Source organism: Carassius carassius, chromosome 27, assembly GCF_963082965.1.
Source record: "Carassius carassius chromosome 27, fCarCar2.1, whole genome shotgun sequence".
In the NCBI taxonomy this organism is placed as follows: Eukaryota; Metazoa; Chordata; class Actinopteri; order Cypriniformes; family Cyprinidae; genus Carassius; species Carassius carassius.
This window is the reverse complement of record NC_081781.1, coordinates 6,704,871-6,724,207: the sequence shown is the minus strand read 5'-3', so window position 1 is coordinate 6,724,207 and position 19,337 is coordinate 6,704,871. Positions and strand designations below refer to the sequence as shown.

Here is a 19,337-nt window from a genome sequence, read left to right as displayed (position 1 = left end):
TAGTAATTAAAAAAATTATATAATTAAATAATTTATATAATAAAATAAATAGTAAATAATAAATCGCTTTTTCAATTCAATGTAAAAGAAGATTTATTTTTTTATTACCAATATATTTCAGAGAGCCAATAAACAAAACGAATTCTCTACTTAGTAAAACACGGATTAGATTAGCTCAGTTTGCTTTTACGTGTATGAAACAGCAGATTTTACAAACACGCCAGCTGACGACACATCTGTGACGCCACACTCCATCCGGGTCCTCCGCGCCTGGGCCATGACGTCACGGGGACCAGGAATGGCGGCGCTGTCTGCAGAGAGAAGCAGTTCAAAGAGCCAGAAACTTTATTCCTAACATCGCTACGCGGCTACACGAGCTCCACCGCTCCACCGACGGCCATATCCTCTTCTTAAAGAGCCAGCCCGACGGCGGTACCCAGTCTCGACGCTGTTGCCGCTGAATCCGGACGTCCCAGGCTCTATTAGTTTGCTTGACTTTGCGAGGGCCAAAAGACAAGAGCACAGACAGCGACTAACGGTACATAAAACAACAACAAGCGCCCCGAAACACGCTCTTTCGGGTCCGTCCGTTTCATAGAAGGATCTTACTTGTGTTTTGCTAGTTTCTTGTCTTGCTCATACACCGAAAGGCACGACACTGGCCTGATAAGGTGAAGCCACCAGCTGCGGGTTTGATGCCACGATGGAGACTTTAATACTGAGCGATTTCGAGCAGAAATATTACTCTGAACTCTTCCTCTCGTGTGATGTGGATAACACCAAGAAAGTGGCCTCCAATGGCAAAGTTCGGGACCTCTTTCGGGCGGCCCAGCTCTCAAACGAAGTGGTCTATCAGGTACAGTATGCATCTGATTCAGTAATGTTTTTTATTAGTCAGCAGATCTGTGTTTTTATGATTATATACTTCGGTGAGTTGAACTGAAGGCTCTAGTTAATCGTTTCAGACATGCTAATAGCTCTAATGGATAATTTGGGCGATGCCAAGAGTGTTTAGACCGATCTGATGAATGAATCTCATTGTTGCTGAGTTGCACCGATGAAGGGTGATGCATCTGGAGGGTTAAACTTTGTTTCCTGTGTTGTGCAAGTCTGTAGAATTATTAGTTGCGCCTGCTTCCTCTTAAATATCAGCATAAATGGTAATTTGCTGTTTTTGTCACAAGATCCATGCAGTTGATGACTCTTGAAACTTGATTTTCTCACTTATTTACATTTAGTAATTTACATTTAGTCATTTAGCAGACACTTTTATCCAAAGACTTATCTTAAGACTTAAATGACTTCTCAAAGCATTAATGGAAGGAAGAAGGTTTTTGATTTATGCACAATGTGTGACCCTTTATTTTTGGAATGAGTCAAAACAATCTGTTTAATGTACTAACTATATATTCAACTGATTATAACTTGTTGATAATGTTTGATTCGATATTTTTGTAACTGTCAAGCATCGTTTTTGGAAGTTGCTGGTTTTTGAGGTGCCATAGAGTGGTGCTTGTTTCTTCGCTTATGATTGGTGCTGATTAACACTCATCTGATGCTACACTCTGCACTGTTAGAGCATAACGAGTTTAAAAAAAATTGTGGTCTTCATAGCCTTATCTGCTTCTAGTTTTGTGGCCAGAGTTTAGTGAAGGGGTGTGTCCATGAGTTGCTAGTGACAACTGCGTCTTTGTGTTGTGTTGATCTTGTCTGAGTCACAGATTTATTGAGCTTTAATACTGAAGTAATTGACAGGTGTCATCAGTGGCATTTCATTTAAGGTTTAAATGTGTGAAATATCAAAGTTTTATATGTGGTGTTTCTTTATTAATGGATTTTTAATGTTTTACCAGGCTAACTAGCAGCTATGTATATTACATATTTTTAGTTTTCGGGTTGAAGTGAGTTGTAATGTATACTGCCATTATATTGGCAATTGACCACAGTGTTGACTAATTCAAGGGACCCATGGCGAAGAGACCCATTATTACATACTGTACAAAAAAAAAGAAGTGTAGCATTTTGTGCCTGGCCTGTAACATAATCTGTGTAACACACCATATTATTGTATTTACATACACTACTGTCAAAAAGCTATTTCAAACAGCTTCTGTTCTTTTTATCAAAGAATCCTGTAATGTATCACTGATTCCACACAATATTGCACAGCACAAGTGTTTTCAACTTAATAATAGGGGAAAGAAATTGAGCTGCAAATCAGTACATTAGAAATGTTTTCTTTAGGATCCTGTGACACTGAGGGGATGCCTTCTAAATAATCAGCTTTGTTGTTAAAGGAATAAATTACTTTTTAAAATTAATTAAAAAGAAGTTATTTAAAATTTAAATGGTCACTTTTTTTCTTGCTGACTTGCTGAGCTGACTTCTGAACGTTTTAAGCTTATGTTGCAATGTATGTGTGTGTATATACATTTATTTATTATTGTATTAATTCTTCATTTTAATTCATATCAATTAGAGAGGGACAATTTTACCTTTTAGCTGATTAAAAAAAAAAAACCTAGTTTGAGATCAAATAATTGGTAGACTGTTTCACTGTTCATTAAATGTTCTTTCAGTTATCTCAAATCCAGCTTAGTGCTATTTATTGTGTGTGTGTGCACCTTTTTGTTTGTTTGTTTGTTTGTTTAAACAGGCTGTAACTTTATTAACCTATACTCACTTCTGGTCATGATATTATAAGTTCACCTTTGTGTTCTAAGTTTATCTCATTGTTAGTTCTGTTTCCATTGTTCTAGATTATTGAACTTTGTGGGGCTACACGCCTGGGTCATTTCGGTCGGAGTCAGTTCTACATTGCACTGAAGCTCATTGCACTGGCCCAGTCTGGACTGCCCCTGCGCGTGGAGAGCCTGAACAGTGGTGGGTAGCAACAAAACTTCTCAAACCCTTTTATAGCTGTTTCTGCATGTGTGTACCATATGCACCAAATCAATATGCTCTTCTAATGTGAAGTATCACATCCTTGTAATTTTGTAGATGCTCATTTTACAAATGAATCCATTGTGGCAGTTGCAGTCCATTACATAACAAGAATTAGAGGATAATCTTACTGCCTCTTTGATGAAAAGGACTGAATGTGTATATTTCAAACACAAGCCATTTTTAATACTGGCGCTTAGGTTTGAGTCCTTGAATAGTATGTTGTACATTTTAAATTGCTTTTTTTCCCTTTCTGTTGTATTTGTATATTTCTGTGAAATGTTTGTTTGTGCCTTTAAGTCAAATGCAAATGCTCTTGCTTGTTTTTTGACTATCATGGCTGTTCTCTATATAAACCCAGTCCCTGACAGGAAGCCCTGTGCAAAAGCACTACATGAATTTTGGTAAGTCAGACACAAGACCTTGTAAAAGAATGAGAAATTGGCAGTGGTATAAATAAGATGGAAATAAGACCCGGTTCATGGCCTCGAAAACACTGCAAGAACATGAAGACACAGTCAACAGGAGATTGCTGACAGTACCCTGAAGTTTATATAGGCTTTGGATAAACTAGGTTTCTATTGATTTCTGTTCCATTGATTTTAATATTAGTAATGAAAGTTTTCGATTAATTTTCTGATTAAGTTTCTGTTTGTTGACGGTAGTTGTGTATTAAATCTGTCTCTGAATGCAGAAGTCTAATGTGGAGTTGTGTTTGCAGTCAGGGATCTGCCCCTCCCTCGCTTTGTGATGGGCAAGAACGAGCAGGAGACGAAGCACACAGTCATGTTCACAGACACCGAGAACCAGGGACCCTACCTCCCCAGACCTCCAGGCCGGGTGCAAGCCAAAAAAGTGTCAGCGCATGAGATGATTCAGCCATGTGTACCCACTGTAGAGCCACAGGTATAAGTTTAATAATATTTTATGTTGTATATTTTTTTTCATGATTTTAGTTGTCTTTCACAGAACTAAGAGGTTTTATTATTATTGTTATTAAAGGGTTACGTGTTGTTACCTGGGGTGTCGTGTGATAGTGATCTGATAACTGAAGAGAATTCCATGACTTCGATGAGTTAACTCCAAGATGCTTTATAGAGTCTCTGTATTAAGTGTACTGTTTTGCATCTGTAAAATGACTATTTGTTTACTTCAGCATGTATCTCTGCTATTCCAAGGCCATCTGTTTGGCTGGAAGTCTGTAAAGTTACTAAGTAAGTAATTTTGTTTATCTCTGGCTCCAGCCAGACACCACATCTCCTGTAGTGTCACCGCACCAGTCCCCTCCCACTTCGCCCCATGCCTGGAGGAAGCACAAACGCCAGGCTAGCGGTGGAAACGTGGACAGACAGCCCTCAGTGCCAGGAGTTGTTTGGCCACCTTTTAGAGAAGCACAGCCAGGTACTCAATATTTAATAATGCAGTCATATATAAATATAAATATATATGTGTATGTGTGTGTGTATATATATATATATATATATATATATATATATATATATATATATATATATATATATATATATATATATATATATATATATATATATATATATATATATATATATATATATATATATATATAATTTAGGTCACAAAATAACCCTACTCACAATAACAAACACTATATATTATTACATTATATTATTTTTTTAAGTATTATAATGCAATATTTAATGTAGTAATTATTTCTTAAATAAAGTGATTATAAAGTAGGCAATTCTAACTTAAAGATCACTTATACTTAGATGTTTGATATTAAATGCCACATGATGTACTGGATTGTTTCTAAAAGATGTGTAGTTTCTTAAATTGATTAATTCTTATCCTTTTTTTAACTGCTATCTGTTTCTCTTTCTTTCCTTTCTCTCTTTTTCTGTGTCTTGCCTAAGGACCAGTTACAGGTGAAGGGATGTGGTCCGCCCATTCACCCCCTCCTGTCCAGGAAAGTTGGGTCAGTTTTACAGACACGCCCCCCTCCAGCACACTTCCAATGCATCCCCCCTCAGCTCAGGTAATGCAATGTGGGTCTCCATGTATACATTTGTTATGTATACAACATAATCTGTCACCACTGGCCTGCTGTAACCAAGGCTTCTGTGGCAGAACAGATGTTTACATTTGTGTTCACAAAAGCAGACTTTATTAAATATTTGCCAAGCCCAAATGATTGCATGTTCAGAGAATTACCGGTCATACAAGAAATTCGAAAACAAAGTAGTTAAGCCGTTTTTTTATGTTGTTTAAGCTGTTTAAAAAACACAGTTGAAATCTTGAGATCTAAAATTAAGCACTGTTTTCAACCTTGATATTAGTAAGAAATGTTTCCAGGAGTTTCAAGGTCCGGTGGAGCTTCCATGGCACGGTGCTCCATCGTGCTGGAAAATGCATTGTTCTTCACCAAACTGTTGTTGGATTGTTGGAAGAAGTTGCTGTTGAAGGGTGTTTTGGTACCATTCTTTATTCATGGCTGTGTTTTTGGGCAGAATTGTGAGTGAGCCCACTCCCTTGGATGAGAAGCAACCCCACAGATGAATGGTGTCAGGATGCTTTACTGTTGGCATGACACAGGACTGATGGTAGCGCTCACCTTTTCTTCTCCGGACAAGCCTTTTTCCAGATGCCCCAAACAATCGGAAAGGGGCTTCATCGGAGAATATGACTTTGCCCCAGTCCTCAGCAGTCCATTCACTATACTTTCTGCAGAAGATCAAACTGTCCCTGATGTTTTTTTTGGAGAGAAGTGGCTTCTTTGCTGCCCTTCTTGACACCAGGCCATCTTCCAAAAGTCTTCGCCTCACTGTGCGTGCAGATGCGCTCACACCTGCCTGCTGCCATTCCTGAGCAAGCTCTGCACTGGTGGCACTCCAATCCCGCAGCTGAACCCTTTTTAGGAGACGATCCTGGCGCTTGCTGGACTTTCTTGGACGCCCTGAAGCCTTCTTTACAAGAATTGAACCTCTTTCCTTGAAGTTCTTGATGATCCAATAAATTGTTGATTTAGGTGCAATCTTAGTAGCCACAATATTCTTGCCTGTGAAGCCATTTTTATGCAACGCAATGATGGCTGCACGCGTTTCTTTGCAGGTCTCCATGGTTAACAATGGAAGAACAATGATTTCAAGCATCACCCTCCTTTTAACATGTCAAGTCTGCCATTCTAACCCAATCAGCCTGACATAATGATCTCCAGCCTTGTGCTCGTCAACATTCTCACCTGAGTTAACAAGACGATTACTGAAATGATCTCAGCAGGTCCTTTAATGACAGCAATGAAATGCAGTGGAATGGTTTTTTTGGGATTAAGTTAATTTTCATGGCAAAGAAGAACTATGCAATTCATCTGATCACTCTTCATAACATTCTGGAGTATATGCAAATTGCTATTATAAAAACTTAAGCAGCAACTTTTCCAATTTCCAATATTTATGTAATTCTCAAAACTTTTGGCCACGACTGTACATAATATAAGTGTATTACAATATCTAATTCTTATTTTTTCCCTCCTTTTCCAGCCGGAGAGCACTACAGTACGAACTGTGCTATCTGCAATGATCACAAATGAAATCCAAAGACAGACCAGCGGTTATGATGACCCCTGGAAAATCACAGATGAGCAAAGACAGTATTACATAAACCAGTTTAAGACCATTCAGGCTGATCTCACTGGTTTAATCCCTGGTTAGTGAGACCTAGTTTTGAACAGTAATTGCCTTTATGCTGTTTTCTGTTTTGAATGTTACCAACCTAAAAACTTATCCATTCTCTATTGTTCAGGCTCAGCTGCAAAGGAGTTCTTTACAAAGTCGAAACTGCCTATTCTAGAACTGTCTCACATTTGGTAAGTAGTTTTACATGAGTTACACTGTCTCTCTTTGTTCATTTTGGATGACCTTAGTGTAGATTGTCTGAAATAGATGTGTAACCAAGAACTCATGCATATGTTGCCACTCCTTAACAGCATTAGTTGATAATCTTAGCCATTTGCATTCCATTTGGTAATGCCCTGCCTTTAAAAAAAAGGAATTTGTCCCTGTCATCTGTTTTTTTTTTTTTATTAATTTGTCTCTTAAAATGTTCATGTTATCTGTATTGACTGACCTGCTTTACCTTGCAGGGAGCTGTCAGATTTTGATAAAGATGGTGCATTGACCCTGGATGAGTTCTGTGCTGCGTTTCATCTTGTGGTCGCTAGGAAAAATGGTTATGACCTTCCTGAAAAGCTCCCTGAGAGCCTAATGCCAAAGCTTATTGACTTGGATGACTCGGCAGGTAAGCAGAAAAGCCTCACACCAACCAGAGCTTCAAATTGGGAAATATGCAGCTCAGTTATTTCAGAACGTTCTGCATACAGAGAGCTTTCTTAAAACCTTTTCTGAATATGATGTGTGCAAAGTGACATTGCCAAATACACAGAGCTATATGAAGTAATACTTCTGTAGTGTAATTATAGTAATTTTTTGTGACTACTTGCTGATGCTCTATTTGGACACATGCACTACTATTCAAAAGTTTGGGGTCTCTTTTTTTTTTTTTTTTAGAAATAAATATGGTTGCTCAGCAAGGGCACAATAAATTAACTGACAGTAAACTGACAGTAAATACTTTTTTTTTTAGTAAATACTAAAAAATCTATTTCAGATAAGTGCTGTTTTTTTTTACTTGCTATCCATTAAAAACAAACAAAAACATTAAACATCACTGCTGTTTTCAATATGAATAATGAACATGAATAAATCTGAAAATTCAGCTTTGCCATCACAGGAATAAATTATTTTTTTAAATGTATTAAAATAGAAAACTTATTTTAAATTGTAATAATATTATTAATATTGATGATCAAATAAATACAGCCTTGGTGAACATAAGATACTTCTTTCAAAAACATTAAAAATAATTATCAACCCTAACTTTTTGAACAGTTGTTCACTTATTGTGGGGATTTTCATATTCTTTGTGTTATTTTCCATATGCACATTTTAAACAGTTTTTAACCTTTTTTTATAACCAGGCTCAGTACAATAGTAAAAATGCTAAATGTCTTTCAATCTTAAGTTTTTGCCCTAACTAGCTAATGTTCTGGGTTGCAATAAACTGATTTGTTTTTAAATCTCTGTCCTCATAAGTACATATAAAGTCAAAAAAATGTTGCAGTTGGTTGTGACATTGTTTTACTTCTCAGCATTTTAGTTTCATTGTAGACAGCGAATGAACTTCTAATTACAATATTCTAATAACAGCTTTGTAGGAAGTGAGCCTGTATCTTAGCAACAGTTTTCGCATATTAAAATGGAACATAGAATATGCCCTTGGGACCCTGAGAGTCCTTGTGAAGTTTTATGATGTCTATGACCTTTAGATGCAACATTATTCTGCTGATTTCACATTCATGCTGAATGATGTTCAGGTGTCTGCATAAGTTCTTTATCGTCTGTCTGTCTGTATGTTTCAGGAGTTCCAGAACCTGCTCCTGAGGTGGGCTTTTCTGCTTCCCCTGTGGAGGTTACTCCAAATAAGTCTCCTTCCTTGCCTTCCCTTAACCAGAACTGGCCTGAGCTCAATCAAAGCAATGAGGTTTGGACTTTGATGTTCTCAATGTACCCTACCTCTTTCACTCGTTTTTGTAGTTCTGTCTACCTTTCTTTATGGGAAAATAAAACTAATACACTTCTGGCCAGGAGAAAGTAGTGCCAGCGAAGCACACTTTGATCTCCAAACATGTAACACTCTCGTGAGAATTGCTGTGACAGTTAATTCTTCACTGTTGTGTTGGGAATGTGGCAGCTTTGTAGTCAAAACTGCTGACCTGAAGTCACTTTTTTTTTAAGTCTTAGATTAATCTCCTGGAATAATTTTAATGGAATACTCATTTGGAACAAAAGAAAATGGCATGATTTGATTGGATCATGTGTGTTTAATACAGCACAGTGAGCTATAATTTTATTGGTTGACATTATTTTTCAAGGTTAGGTCAGCCTGAAGCCAGAAAACGTTTTACACATTTTAAAATAAAATATGATGAAAAGTAACACATTTCTATGATATTCCATGTCTGCCACAAATCATACTTGCTAAATAATTATGACAATCATATCGATATATATCAAAATGATGAGATACTATGTCATAATTATGACATAAGTCAGAATTATGATTTCAAGTAAATTTTATGTCATCATTATGACTCTGTGTCATGGTTTAAAATTTTTATTTCAAAATCATGATTTACCAAAGCACGATTTTTTTCACTTATATAGTGGAAATTGGTTTCCAAACATTTAACTACAGAATAATTGTTAAATATGGCAAAATAGGGCTGGAGACATTTAAGGCAAAAAGGGACCATTATGATTTCATGTTGGATTTCAGTTCATTTTGAAAATTCTTTTTTATTTGAATATTAAATGCTTTCTCATATCCCAGCTTAAAAGGTACCAAGTAACTTTGAGTAAGATCTTTTATTTTATTTGTTTTTCATTTTGCAAAATATTTGTTAGAGCCTCCCGGGTCTGACATAGCAATATTGGCTCAACCAATGGCAGTGGAGGTTAGGCAAGCAATATCTTTTTTGTTGACCAATGACAGAGGGAGATGGCAAGACTGTTCAAAAAGTCATTCTTTTTGTAGTTTTAATTGAATTCAAATTTACACACTTCATCTTTAAACAGGGCAGTGTTTCCCAAAAGCTTTGTAAGCTTTAGTTGATCGTAGAACAATTGTCACCAATGGAGCAATAATCAACTCAGGCTTATGATGATTTGGGGAAACACAGCCCAGGTCAGTACGTTTTAATCTACAAGATCTTATTATTGGGGTTTCTCTTTGAATGACTACAGCCTGTTTCTTCTAAGCTGATCCTCATAATAGAGAAATAAAATGTGACATTCTACCTCTCAGCCTATAAGGTCATTCGGAAGACAATTGGTCCTCTGTGTACACCACAGAGTATGCAACAGTACAATTCAGGGCAAATCACGGGTTTCTCCTAACAGTCAGTGGGCGGAAAGGACACTTGTTGTATTATGGCCTCTATTTGCTTGTGTGAGGAGTGGAGTTGCTCCACCTTGTTGACATGTCTCTGCTTTGTCTCTCCAGCAGTGGGAGACTTTTAGCGAACGCTCCTCAAGCTCACAAACTCTGACCCAATTTGATTCTAACATTGCACCAGCTGACCCTGTAAGTCAATCACTCAATGCTCTTTCATGATTAATGATATTCATTAACCCAGTACTGTGTAAATTCTCTCTGAGAGCGCATGTCCTCGGGATAAATTCACAGCCACAGTGCCATCATCAAATGATTCATTTAGTTTTTCTTTTGCTTGCTGAGCTTACCGGTAATTCTTTCATGCTCTTTCTCTCATACTGAATCATGTAATCCAAGTGATGACTCTGCTGGCTGTCCTTTGACGGTGTTGTGATAAAATGTTTCTTTAGTTACTCAGTGTCAGGTTCTTAACTATTTTTTTCTTTTTGTGACTGAGATGATAAATTTTCATTAGGTACACAGTTGTAGTTGTGAGACAGCAGCAGTTGATCTGCTTGTTTCATTGTAGGATACAGCAATAGTCCATCCTGTGGCCATTCGTATGACACCCAGCAAGATCCATATGCAAGAGATGGAGCTCAAGAGAACTGGAAGCGGTGCGTCCGTTTGTGAATTTACAGTGCAAACTCAATTTTTGAGTTTATTATTTAGTGATTTTTCACTCTAAAATGACCTTCATTGAAGAAAGGATCAAAGGCCATATATCACAGAGGCTAATTAGGGTTAGGCTTAATTGATCAGAACACCTTTTTTATAGCGTATTAATACAGTAAAATGTGCAGAAACGCCAATGTTTTTTTGTTTTTTATTTTGCTTTCAGAGAAGTTAAATCCTAGTTGTTTAACAGGACATAATTTTCAGTCTAGAAATTTGTAGGACTCTTTCTTCCACAATCCATCATTAACATACACTATCGTTTAAAAGTCTGGGCTATGTAAGATTTTGTAAATGTTTTTGAAAGAAGTACCTCTTATGCTAATCTAGGCTTAATTTAATCAAAAATTCAGTAAAACTTTACTATTGTGAACTATTTCGATATTATCAGTGTTGGGGAAAGTTACTTTTAAAAGTAATGCATTACAATATTGCATTACTTCCTAAAAACTAATTGCGTTACTTAGTTACTTTTTATTTAAAGTAATGCATTATGTTACTTTTGCATTACTTTTTAAATCTGGGCTTGGTTTGCTTGTTTGCTTTTAATATAAAAAGTTCTATTTTTGACAAATGTAAAAGCCCTTTCACACCTAAAGCCTCAGGCTAAAGGAAATGTAAATTCACGTCTGTACAGTAGAAAGCAGAAGAAGAAAGTTCAACACACTTCAGTGATAAAAAAGAAACAACAAATGTTAGTTTATCTTGTAATTTTTGCTTATTAGTATGGTTGAATTGGACCATCGAACCTCAGCAAATTGCTTAATAAAATGGGATTAAATACATAAAGGATATTTGTATTATTTAACATATTTAATTACTACAGCTAGGGCTGCAACTAACGATTATTTTGATAATCGATTAATCTGTCGATTATTTTTACGATTAATCGGTTTATGTACTTATATTTTAGTTTTTTCCATTTTTTTCCCCAAGTAAATTATTAATAAATGGTCTTTATCCTTCAGCATAGATTTTTAAGAGATTTTAACCTTTTTGCACTGTCATATCCTCATCAAAAATATACCTGGAGTTGTTTTATTGTGTTAGTAATCCTTTGTCGAACTCTTCTGCAATCAGACTGACCCATACTCTAGCAAATTTCACAAGTAGATTTCAAATAATGTTTTCACCATGGCAGTCCTTAGAGCTCCTAAAGTAGTTTAACATCCCGAACAAAGCTTATTAAGGAATCTTTCAGAACATATTTTCACGAAGAATAAGGATAAAACAGAATAAAATTGCAGTGCATTGTATTTTATTATTTACTGGGAAACAGCTTTATAGCTTATGCTGTGAAATTGTAAACAATCCTTCGAATAAAGTGCCAATGGCATGAAACCTGAATGGAACTCACAATTTAAAGTAAAATCCATCAGAAGGTTGTCCAGAAAAAAAAATAGGACACACACAAAAGACCTGCTGTGTGAAAAAGAGCAGTGAATACTTAGAAAAAAAAGTGCATTTCAAATATCTTTAAACATTTACATCTCTCATTCAGTCATAATTAGGGTGCACGACTGAATTTTGAACTGGTAAACGACAAACTGATCACAGAACATGTTTGTAAAGCTTTAAATGTTAACTGTTAAAAAGCAATGTTATCAGCTTTTACGAATAAACATTTGCAAACAACATTGTACTGGAGAATCTGCACAAATGAAAGTCTTAGGGGCCGTTCACAAATCGCGCCCAAAAACGCGTGGAAAACGCGCCGCTTTCTCTTTCTTTCCAAAGCGCTCGTGCAGAAGCGCCCCTGAGGCATCTGCCTTTGCTAAGCAACCATGACGTGCTCTCTCCTGGAAGACGCGGAAATTTCAGCCAAGGATAAATGGATTTGCAGCTCAAAATATCGCTTGCAGTAGATCTGCTACTAAATTTATTTCAAAATGGAAATCCATAAACAACTATGATCAGCTGTTCCTTTCATCTTGACTGAGCTTTTAACATTGTTATGGGAAAGGATGAAGCTGATTGGTTAGTTCTTGTCACATGACCCGCGGTGCGCTTGCGGCATTCTGAAAAGTTTAAATGTTTTAACTCGGTGCGGTGTTGGAAATAACGAACTTGAGCGCGCAAAAGACGCGATATGTGAACGTCCCCTTAAACAGTTCAGTAGTGCAGAGTTTACAGGTTACTCTTCTTTTTTGAAGGCTCAAAGTAAAGTACTCCCACATCACGCTCATAGACATGTCTATGATCACGCTGAATGCTGCAGAGACGCTGTTCGGGAAGCACGTGACATAAAACGAGGCCAGCTATTGGCTATTCGCTACTTCTCCTGCTGTACTGGCTGAGTAAAACCTCCGGTGGCTCATTACTGCCACACTTTGGTCACCGCAGATTTGAAATATGCACGGAATGAGCCGCTTACGGCAAATATAAGTTATTTAGCAACGAATCGATGACTAAATTAGTTGACAACTATTTTAATAATCGATTTTAATCGATTAAATCGATTCGTTGTTTCAGCTCTAACTACAGCTTTGAGTCATATTCTGAGTTGCCTTTAATTGTTTTTATTAATTGAGGAAAACTAAACGTTTTTTTTTTTTTTGGTGTGAGTGAGATTAATTAATGCATGTTCAAATTTATTCTAGAACTAAAGTAACATTTTACTCCCAATTTCTCTCAACATGGGGACAGGAGAGCTTTCAATCAATAAATGGGGAAAAAAAAGTAACTGACGTTCCTATTTTGAAAAATTAACTCCGATATTCTCTTGAAAATTAAAAAGTAATGCTTTACTAGTTACTTGAAAAAAGTAATCTGATTACGTAACTCGTGTTACTTGTAATGCGTTACCCCCAACACTGATTACCATTACATTAATACAAACAAATAATCATTTTCTATGTAATCTCTTTTAAAATGTAATTTATTTCTTTGATGGCAAAGCTGATATTATTCCATTCTTTAGTGTCACACGTAACATGTTTTAATACACTGATTTGGTGATCAAGAAACATTTCTTATTATCAGTGTTGAAAACAGTTGTGCTGCTTAATATGTATTTTTTAAACCATGAATTTTTTAAGGAAATTTCAATAAATAGAATCTTTGACAGAACTGGATTTATTTGAAATGGAAAATTTTTTAAACAATGTAAAAAAAGCTTTACTGTCACTTGAATAATTTAATGCATCCTTGCCATAATTATTAAAAAAATTATCTCTTTAAAAAAAAAGAAGAAAAAACTAACTTTTTAACTGTAGTGTAATTACGAGATTGATGGATGTATTTACTCTTGGTTTTATAGATCACACACATCCAACAAGTCCGTTAATTGTGAAACAACCAGAACTTTCTGATGAGACCAAGTTAGCAGCAACTAAGTTTCCTGGTACCACTGTTGGTAAGTACATCTGGGCTATTCAAACATTTAATTGACTGACAGGAAATCTTCTCCCATAATTCATTCAGAGCCATTACCCTTCCTTCTTATAGGAGATGGCTATAGCAGTTCAGATTCATTTACATCTGATCAAGAGCCCATTTCCAGTGCTGTGAACAGACAAAGGTACTTAGCATCTTGCAGCAGACTTTGATCTTTGTTATTCTTTGTGTTGTTGTATCAAATAGGGATGTAAATTTTCATTGTTTAAGTTAACGATCCATGAATCGATTTTTAACCTTAATGCTGCAAAATGCGTCTATTGCGGTGATGCATTATGGAATTTAAAATAAAATTATCTCAAAACATAACTGTGACTGTGTTGCGCAGTCAGAGAACCGCTTCCATCTGCGCTGCTGCAAACAAACTTACTCACATGAAACATTTTTATCTGAGTATAATGACCAGTACTTAGTTTGATCCTGCTCCGGAAAATGTGCGATTTTGAATTTTTGCATCCCGGTAGGCCTATTTTTTTTTTTTTTAATTTGCGTTTACAATGCATTAGATCGTGACAGTGCGTGCATACGAGGACGGTGCGAGCGAGGGTTTGGCTAGATTTGGAGGTTATTGCTCATCTCATTTGGCACAAATCCAAATGTTTCCATATAAGCAATGTATTTGAATGTTAAACTATTATTTATAATGTGTGAGGTGACAGCGCGATCAACATTTAAAAAACAAAAAACAAACACTTTTTGAAGTAAGATATAATCCGCAAAAATATTTACTTTTATTTATGCACACTCAAAATAAAAAAAAAACTGAAGATTTGTGCTCTTGTAAAATAAAGCAAACAAACAGAATGTGCATTGTCATCCTTTCCTTTCCGTGAACATTTTATGGAGCACCGCGACACATGCGTTTTTACAAAGTTTCATGTATACACAACAATGTTTTCAAAACGATCACGTTTACACATATCTGTGAAAATTGTAAACAGTACCTGTGGGGAAGTGACCATTATTTGTTGTATATAATGTGTCTCCGCTGTTGATTGTAATATTGGTGAGTTAAATACACACTTTGTGGAAGAAGTGTTAGCAAACTCTTGAGCTGCAACAATAGTAACATACTCCACCATTGTTGTGTATGTTTGTTCGCGCTTGCCTTTAAAATCGACATGTAGTGCGCATCTACATACCTAACACATACTACGCACGCACATGACATCACCGTTTTCAAAGATACAGCATTGGGTGTTTACACAGAAACGATAATGGTGGCATTTTCAAAATCTTGCACTTTGAAACCCATTTTCAAAAATTTGTTTTCAGTTTCCTAAATGCCGTTGTTGTGTAAACGAACAGGCAAAATGCATAAAAAGTGTCCCATTTTTGGCTGAAAATGTTGTCGTGTTGACAGCCCCTTAGATTCCATTTTTCCATTCCATTCTTGGTTAGAACAGCGGTTTCCAATCACAGTCCTTGAATAGAACAAAAGTCCTAAGTCCTCCGTGATAAGAGATACATACGAAATATGCAGAGTGATGGGGCGTGAGGACTGGGATTGGGAAACGCTGGGTTAGAACATGGTGTGACATTTCCAGTCAAAAAGTATTTACAGCTTGGCTATTACAGGTCTCACTCTGGCAACTCTCCGGAAGGACTGAAGGTTGTGGCTCCACCCCCGCCTCCACCCCGCCCCCACCCCACTCACTCACGGTCCTCCTCTCTAGACATGAACAGAAACTTTGCTGCTGTCCCTGCAGGTATGCATGCACACAAACTGTTATCAGGTAACTCATAGCTTCATGTTTTGTTATGGTGTGGTTAGGAAAAGCTGAAGTTCTATTTTGTATTCACTTCTCCATCAGGTCCGCAGCAGCCGGGTATAGTTGCCTTTCCCCCAGCAGTGCCTCCCAGACCACTGCCCACACAGGTATAGCCCAGTGGTTAGCAATTCTGTATAAACTGCTTTCAGATAATTAGATAACTATTACACTTTCTTTAGAAGAGTCATTCAATATGTAATGTTCAAATCCCCAGACATCAGTTCCTCATGGTCACCGTTCGGTAGAGGGAGATGGTCTTCCAGCACATACCAGCACGTCACCCCAGCAGATGCCAGAACAGCCCAACTTTGCTGACTTCAGCCAGTTCCAGGCTTTTGCTGTCGACCAGCCGGCAGATGATGGAGAGAAACCATCTGACAGTGGACAGGTACAAATGGAGCCATTTATTACGATGATGACAGATTATGAAGGAAACCCTTTTTAGTGATGCAACAAATATGCACAGATGAATTGTTTTCAAAAAACTTCAGCACGTATTAAACAAATCAATGTTACATATCCTATAAAGAAATGTGTATACACTACTCTTCAAAAATTTAGATTTCTTTCTTCCTTCCTTCAAAAAAAGTCACTGACCCTAAACTATTGAACTGTTGTCTATATATAATGCATTTGTATATATACAGGCAGAAAGATGTGCAGAAACCACCGGGACAATGAGAACAGCAAAGAACGACATTCAGTCAGAGGATCGAAATGCAACCACTGTCAATTCTGTAAGCCATTATCTACCAATCAATCATCATATTGCATATTACTTCAGCATTATAATCATTTAGTTTATGTTTTTGACAGGCTAAAGTATCCACTCCATTGGCCCCACCCCCTAAACCCGTTCGTCGAAGACTGAAATCCGAAGATGAGCTCAGACCAGATGTGGAAGACCTTCCGCAAAAGTCTAACGTCATAGCCACTGTTCTAGCAACCCAGCCCTCAATTCCACGGTAAGATCGTCAAGTCACTCCACCAGGAGAGGATATGGAAAATTTGATTTGATTTATTTTACTTATTTTTAATAAATATGAATGCATATAGATGACCATTAATAAAATGCAATATAGTGTATTTTTTCCCTTATATATGTACTGGAGTTTTTGTTGAAAGGTTTGTCCAGCGATGTTCACAATGTTTGCTTTTACCCTAAAGCATGCTTCCTCTTCCTGTTCTGTTTAAAAACAGGTCTATCGGTAAAGATAAGAAGGCCATCCAGGCTTCTATTAGAAGGAACAAAGAAACAAATACGGTTTTAGCCAGACTCAACAGTGAATTACAGCAGCAGTTGAAGGTATTGTGAGATGTCCTCGAATGTGACAGAATTATCTTTTTTTTTTTTTTTATAAGACTAAGCTGTTTAACTGTCTAACAATTTGTCTTTTTGCTAATTTTGTCTTCTTAGGACCTGCTAGAAGAAAGAATCTCGCTTGAAGTGCAACTGGAACAGCTTAGACCTTTTTCGCATTTGTAAACTGTGTGTGTGTATGTTCGCTTCAGATTGAATGTTTGTGTGTATGAAAGCGTGATTACCCCAGTTTTCTTGTTATTTCTTTTTGAGTTGTCTGTTGGATCCTCTGGCAGGATGTCCATTTCACCTGTCTCCACTCCTCTGCTTATTGTGTGAGAAGAGACACAGTCGCTGCTTCCTCCAGACTGTTTCTGTCTTACACAGCAGTACAGAGGGATGGGGTCCAGGAACATTATCCGTTATGGCACTGTGATGAAACAGAAAGTCTGAGTGGTTGTGTGTGTAATACCCCAGATTTTGCAGGTTATGTTTAGCGTGTGAGGCAAGAGCCTGACGTCATGGCCGGCAGGAGGCTGTAATTCTGGTAAACATGAAGGAGCCTTTTCCCCTCCTGTTCCCCAGAGTTCTGAGGCAGCTTGTCATGTTCTTCCATGTTAGAGGCACCCCTGTGTGCTCAGACAATCATGTTAGGCCATGCACTGGTCGTACAGAGGGGAGAACTGATTTTTGGGAGATCATACTCGATTTTTAAAAGTACGATTTATAAAATTGATTCTGACAGGCACTTGTTAAAGGGACAGTTCACTCAAAACTTAAAAATCTTTGGGTTTTTATTTGTTGTTGTTTTTTTCAACCTCATGTTGTTATTTACCCTTATTCCCCAAAAACACTTTTTGTGTCACATGAAAAAAAGAAAAACTTATTGAGCAAATTACAGAATTGTTAATTTTGAATGAACTGCCTCTTTAATATTTCTTTCTCGCCATACTGGTGGACAGCACATCTGCACTGCTGTGCGTGAGAGAGTTTGAGGACAATAGTTACTATGGTATGGCATAAAAATCTGCTTTCTTTTTTTCTGTTAACACACTCTGGTGTGTTATTACAAAACGACCCATTCAACCTTGTACAGTCTTTCACCCCGGGATGGCAGGTGTCCCTCTCTCAGTCTCAAATGTTGGCTGTACCTCATACGGTACATCATCGGATTCAGTCCTGCATCATAAACACTTGTGACATCATCGGTACGTGAACCTGAGACCTAAAACGGTGACTGCACTTTCTCCCCTTCGGCTTTCATTTGTCTTATCTCGTCACTATTTTTGCATGTCGTTCACAATCTAATTTTGTATAAAAGGCTCTTAACGACGAACCACTCGAATTGTATCTGTAACGTCTGAACTAATGTGACGTTTGTGTTGTTACATAGACTTGCAGCATGTCTTTCATTCGTCAGTTTGTTTTGAATGATGTCCGTGTTTTTATTCTGCTCATCCTTAAAGCCTTACTTCCTGGTGTGCAGGTTTTCACAGTAATGTATCCCCCACGTGCTAAATCGAGGTGAGCCTATTCTCCCTGCTGTTCAGGCTGATTTACTGTATCAGGGGTATGTTGTATATTGTATGATACACACCTTTTGATCCCTCATGTACATTTGCATTAATTGCTGACTAACAGCAAATATTCTATTTAATTGCTTATATAATGGCTGTGGGATCATAAATGTCAAAAACTGCATGGATGTGTCTCTGCAGAATGAACTAGCAGCTGTGTGATTTTTACACAAAATAAAAATGGCACAATATTTTAATATTTTCCTTTTTTGTCAAGCGCTCCAACTGTTTTCCAGCAGTATTCCAATAGTGCTTTAGTGTCAACTCATAAGCAACTCTCTTTGTGTGAGTCGAAAGTGAGTTCAAAAACATTGAATTGAATTTTTTGCTTCGATCACTTTATTTGTTCCAAAACACTGATTCTGTAATGTGCTCTCAGTTACGCAGAATTATGCAGAATAATTATAAAAATTATACATTGTTTTGAACTTCTAATATTGATCAGAGGTTAGAGCTAAAACAATAGACTTTAGTTAGGTTAGACATTTAATGTGGATGAAAATGAAGCTGTGTAAAAGGTCTATTGTTTAAATATAGTATTTTACAATTTCTCACAACTCACAATTTTCTAAAGTGTTTTATGCTGTTTTATCTAGTTTTCCAGAAAGACATTTTTTTAACTGAACAATCCTTATGTTGGTAAACAGC

At 36.9% G+C, this 19,337-nt stretch overlaps 1 protein-coding gene across 4 annotated transcripts; it reads left to right on the top strand.

The window, feature by feature from the left end:
• Positions 1-244: 244 nt before the first annotated feature.
• reps1 (RALBP1 associated Eps domain containing 1) lies at positions 245-17,931 on the top strand. 4 transcript variants are annotated; one of them, XM_059512341.1, is made up of 21 exons: positions 245-538; positions 624-856; positions 2,760-2,883; positions 3,665-3,849; positions 4,188-4,344; positions 4,836-4,957; positions 6,459-6,624; positions 6,721-6,784; positions 7,061-7,215; positions 8,396-8,517; positions 10,039-10,119; positions 10,499-10,586; positions 13,904-13,999; positions 14,092-14,164; positions 15,619-15,749; positions 15,855-15,919; positions 16,027-16,200; positions 16,460-16,549; positions 16,629-16,777; positions 17,013-17,118; positions 17,230-17,931. In XM_059512341.1, exons 2-21 carry the CDS (start codon positions 704-706, stop codon positions 17,296-17,298), a joined length of 2,370 nt encoding a protein of 789 aa, XP_059368324.1. In that variant the 5' UTR covers positions 245-538; positions 624-703; the 3' UTR covers positions 17,299-17,931. The 4 variants fall into 4 exon arrangements, with proteins under 4 accessions (XP_059368324.1, XP_059368325.1, XP_059368323.1 ...); XM_059512342.1 differs by having other exon boundaries at positions 245-856; positions 4,836-4,897; XM_059512340.1 differs by having other exon boundaries at positions 245-856.
• Positions 17,932-19,337: the final 1,406 nt, after the last annotated feature.

Excerpts from the sequence above, each read along its gene's own strand:
- reps1 (XM_059512341.1), top strand. The coding sequence starts at position 704 with ATGGAGACTTTAATACTGAGCGATTTCGAGCAGAAATATTACTCTGAA. Across the intron at positions 7,216-8,395 it reads TGACTTGGATGACTCGGCAG|GAGTTCCAGAACCTGCTCCT; the intron begins GTAAGCAGAAAA and ends TGTATGTTTCAG. Across the intron at positions 14,165-15,618 it reads AGTGCTGTGAACAGACAAAG|GTCTCACTCTGGCAACTCTC; the intron begins GTACTTAGCATC and ends TGGCTATTACAG.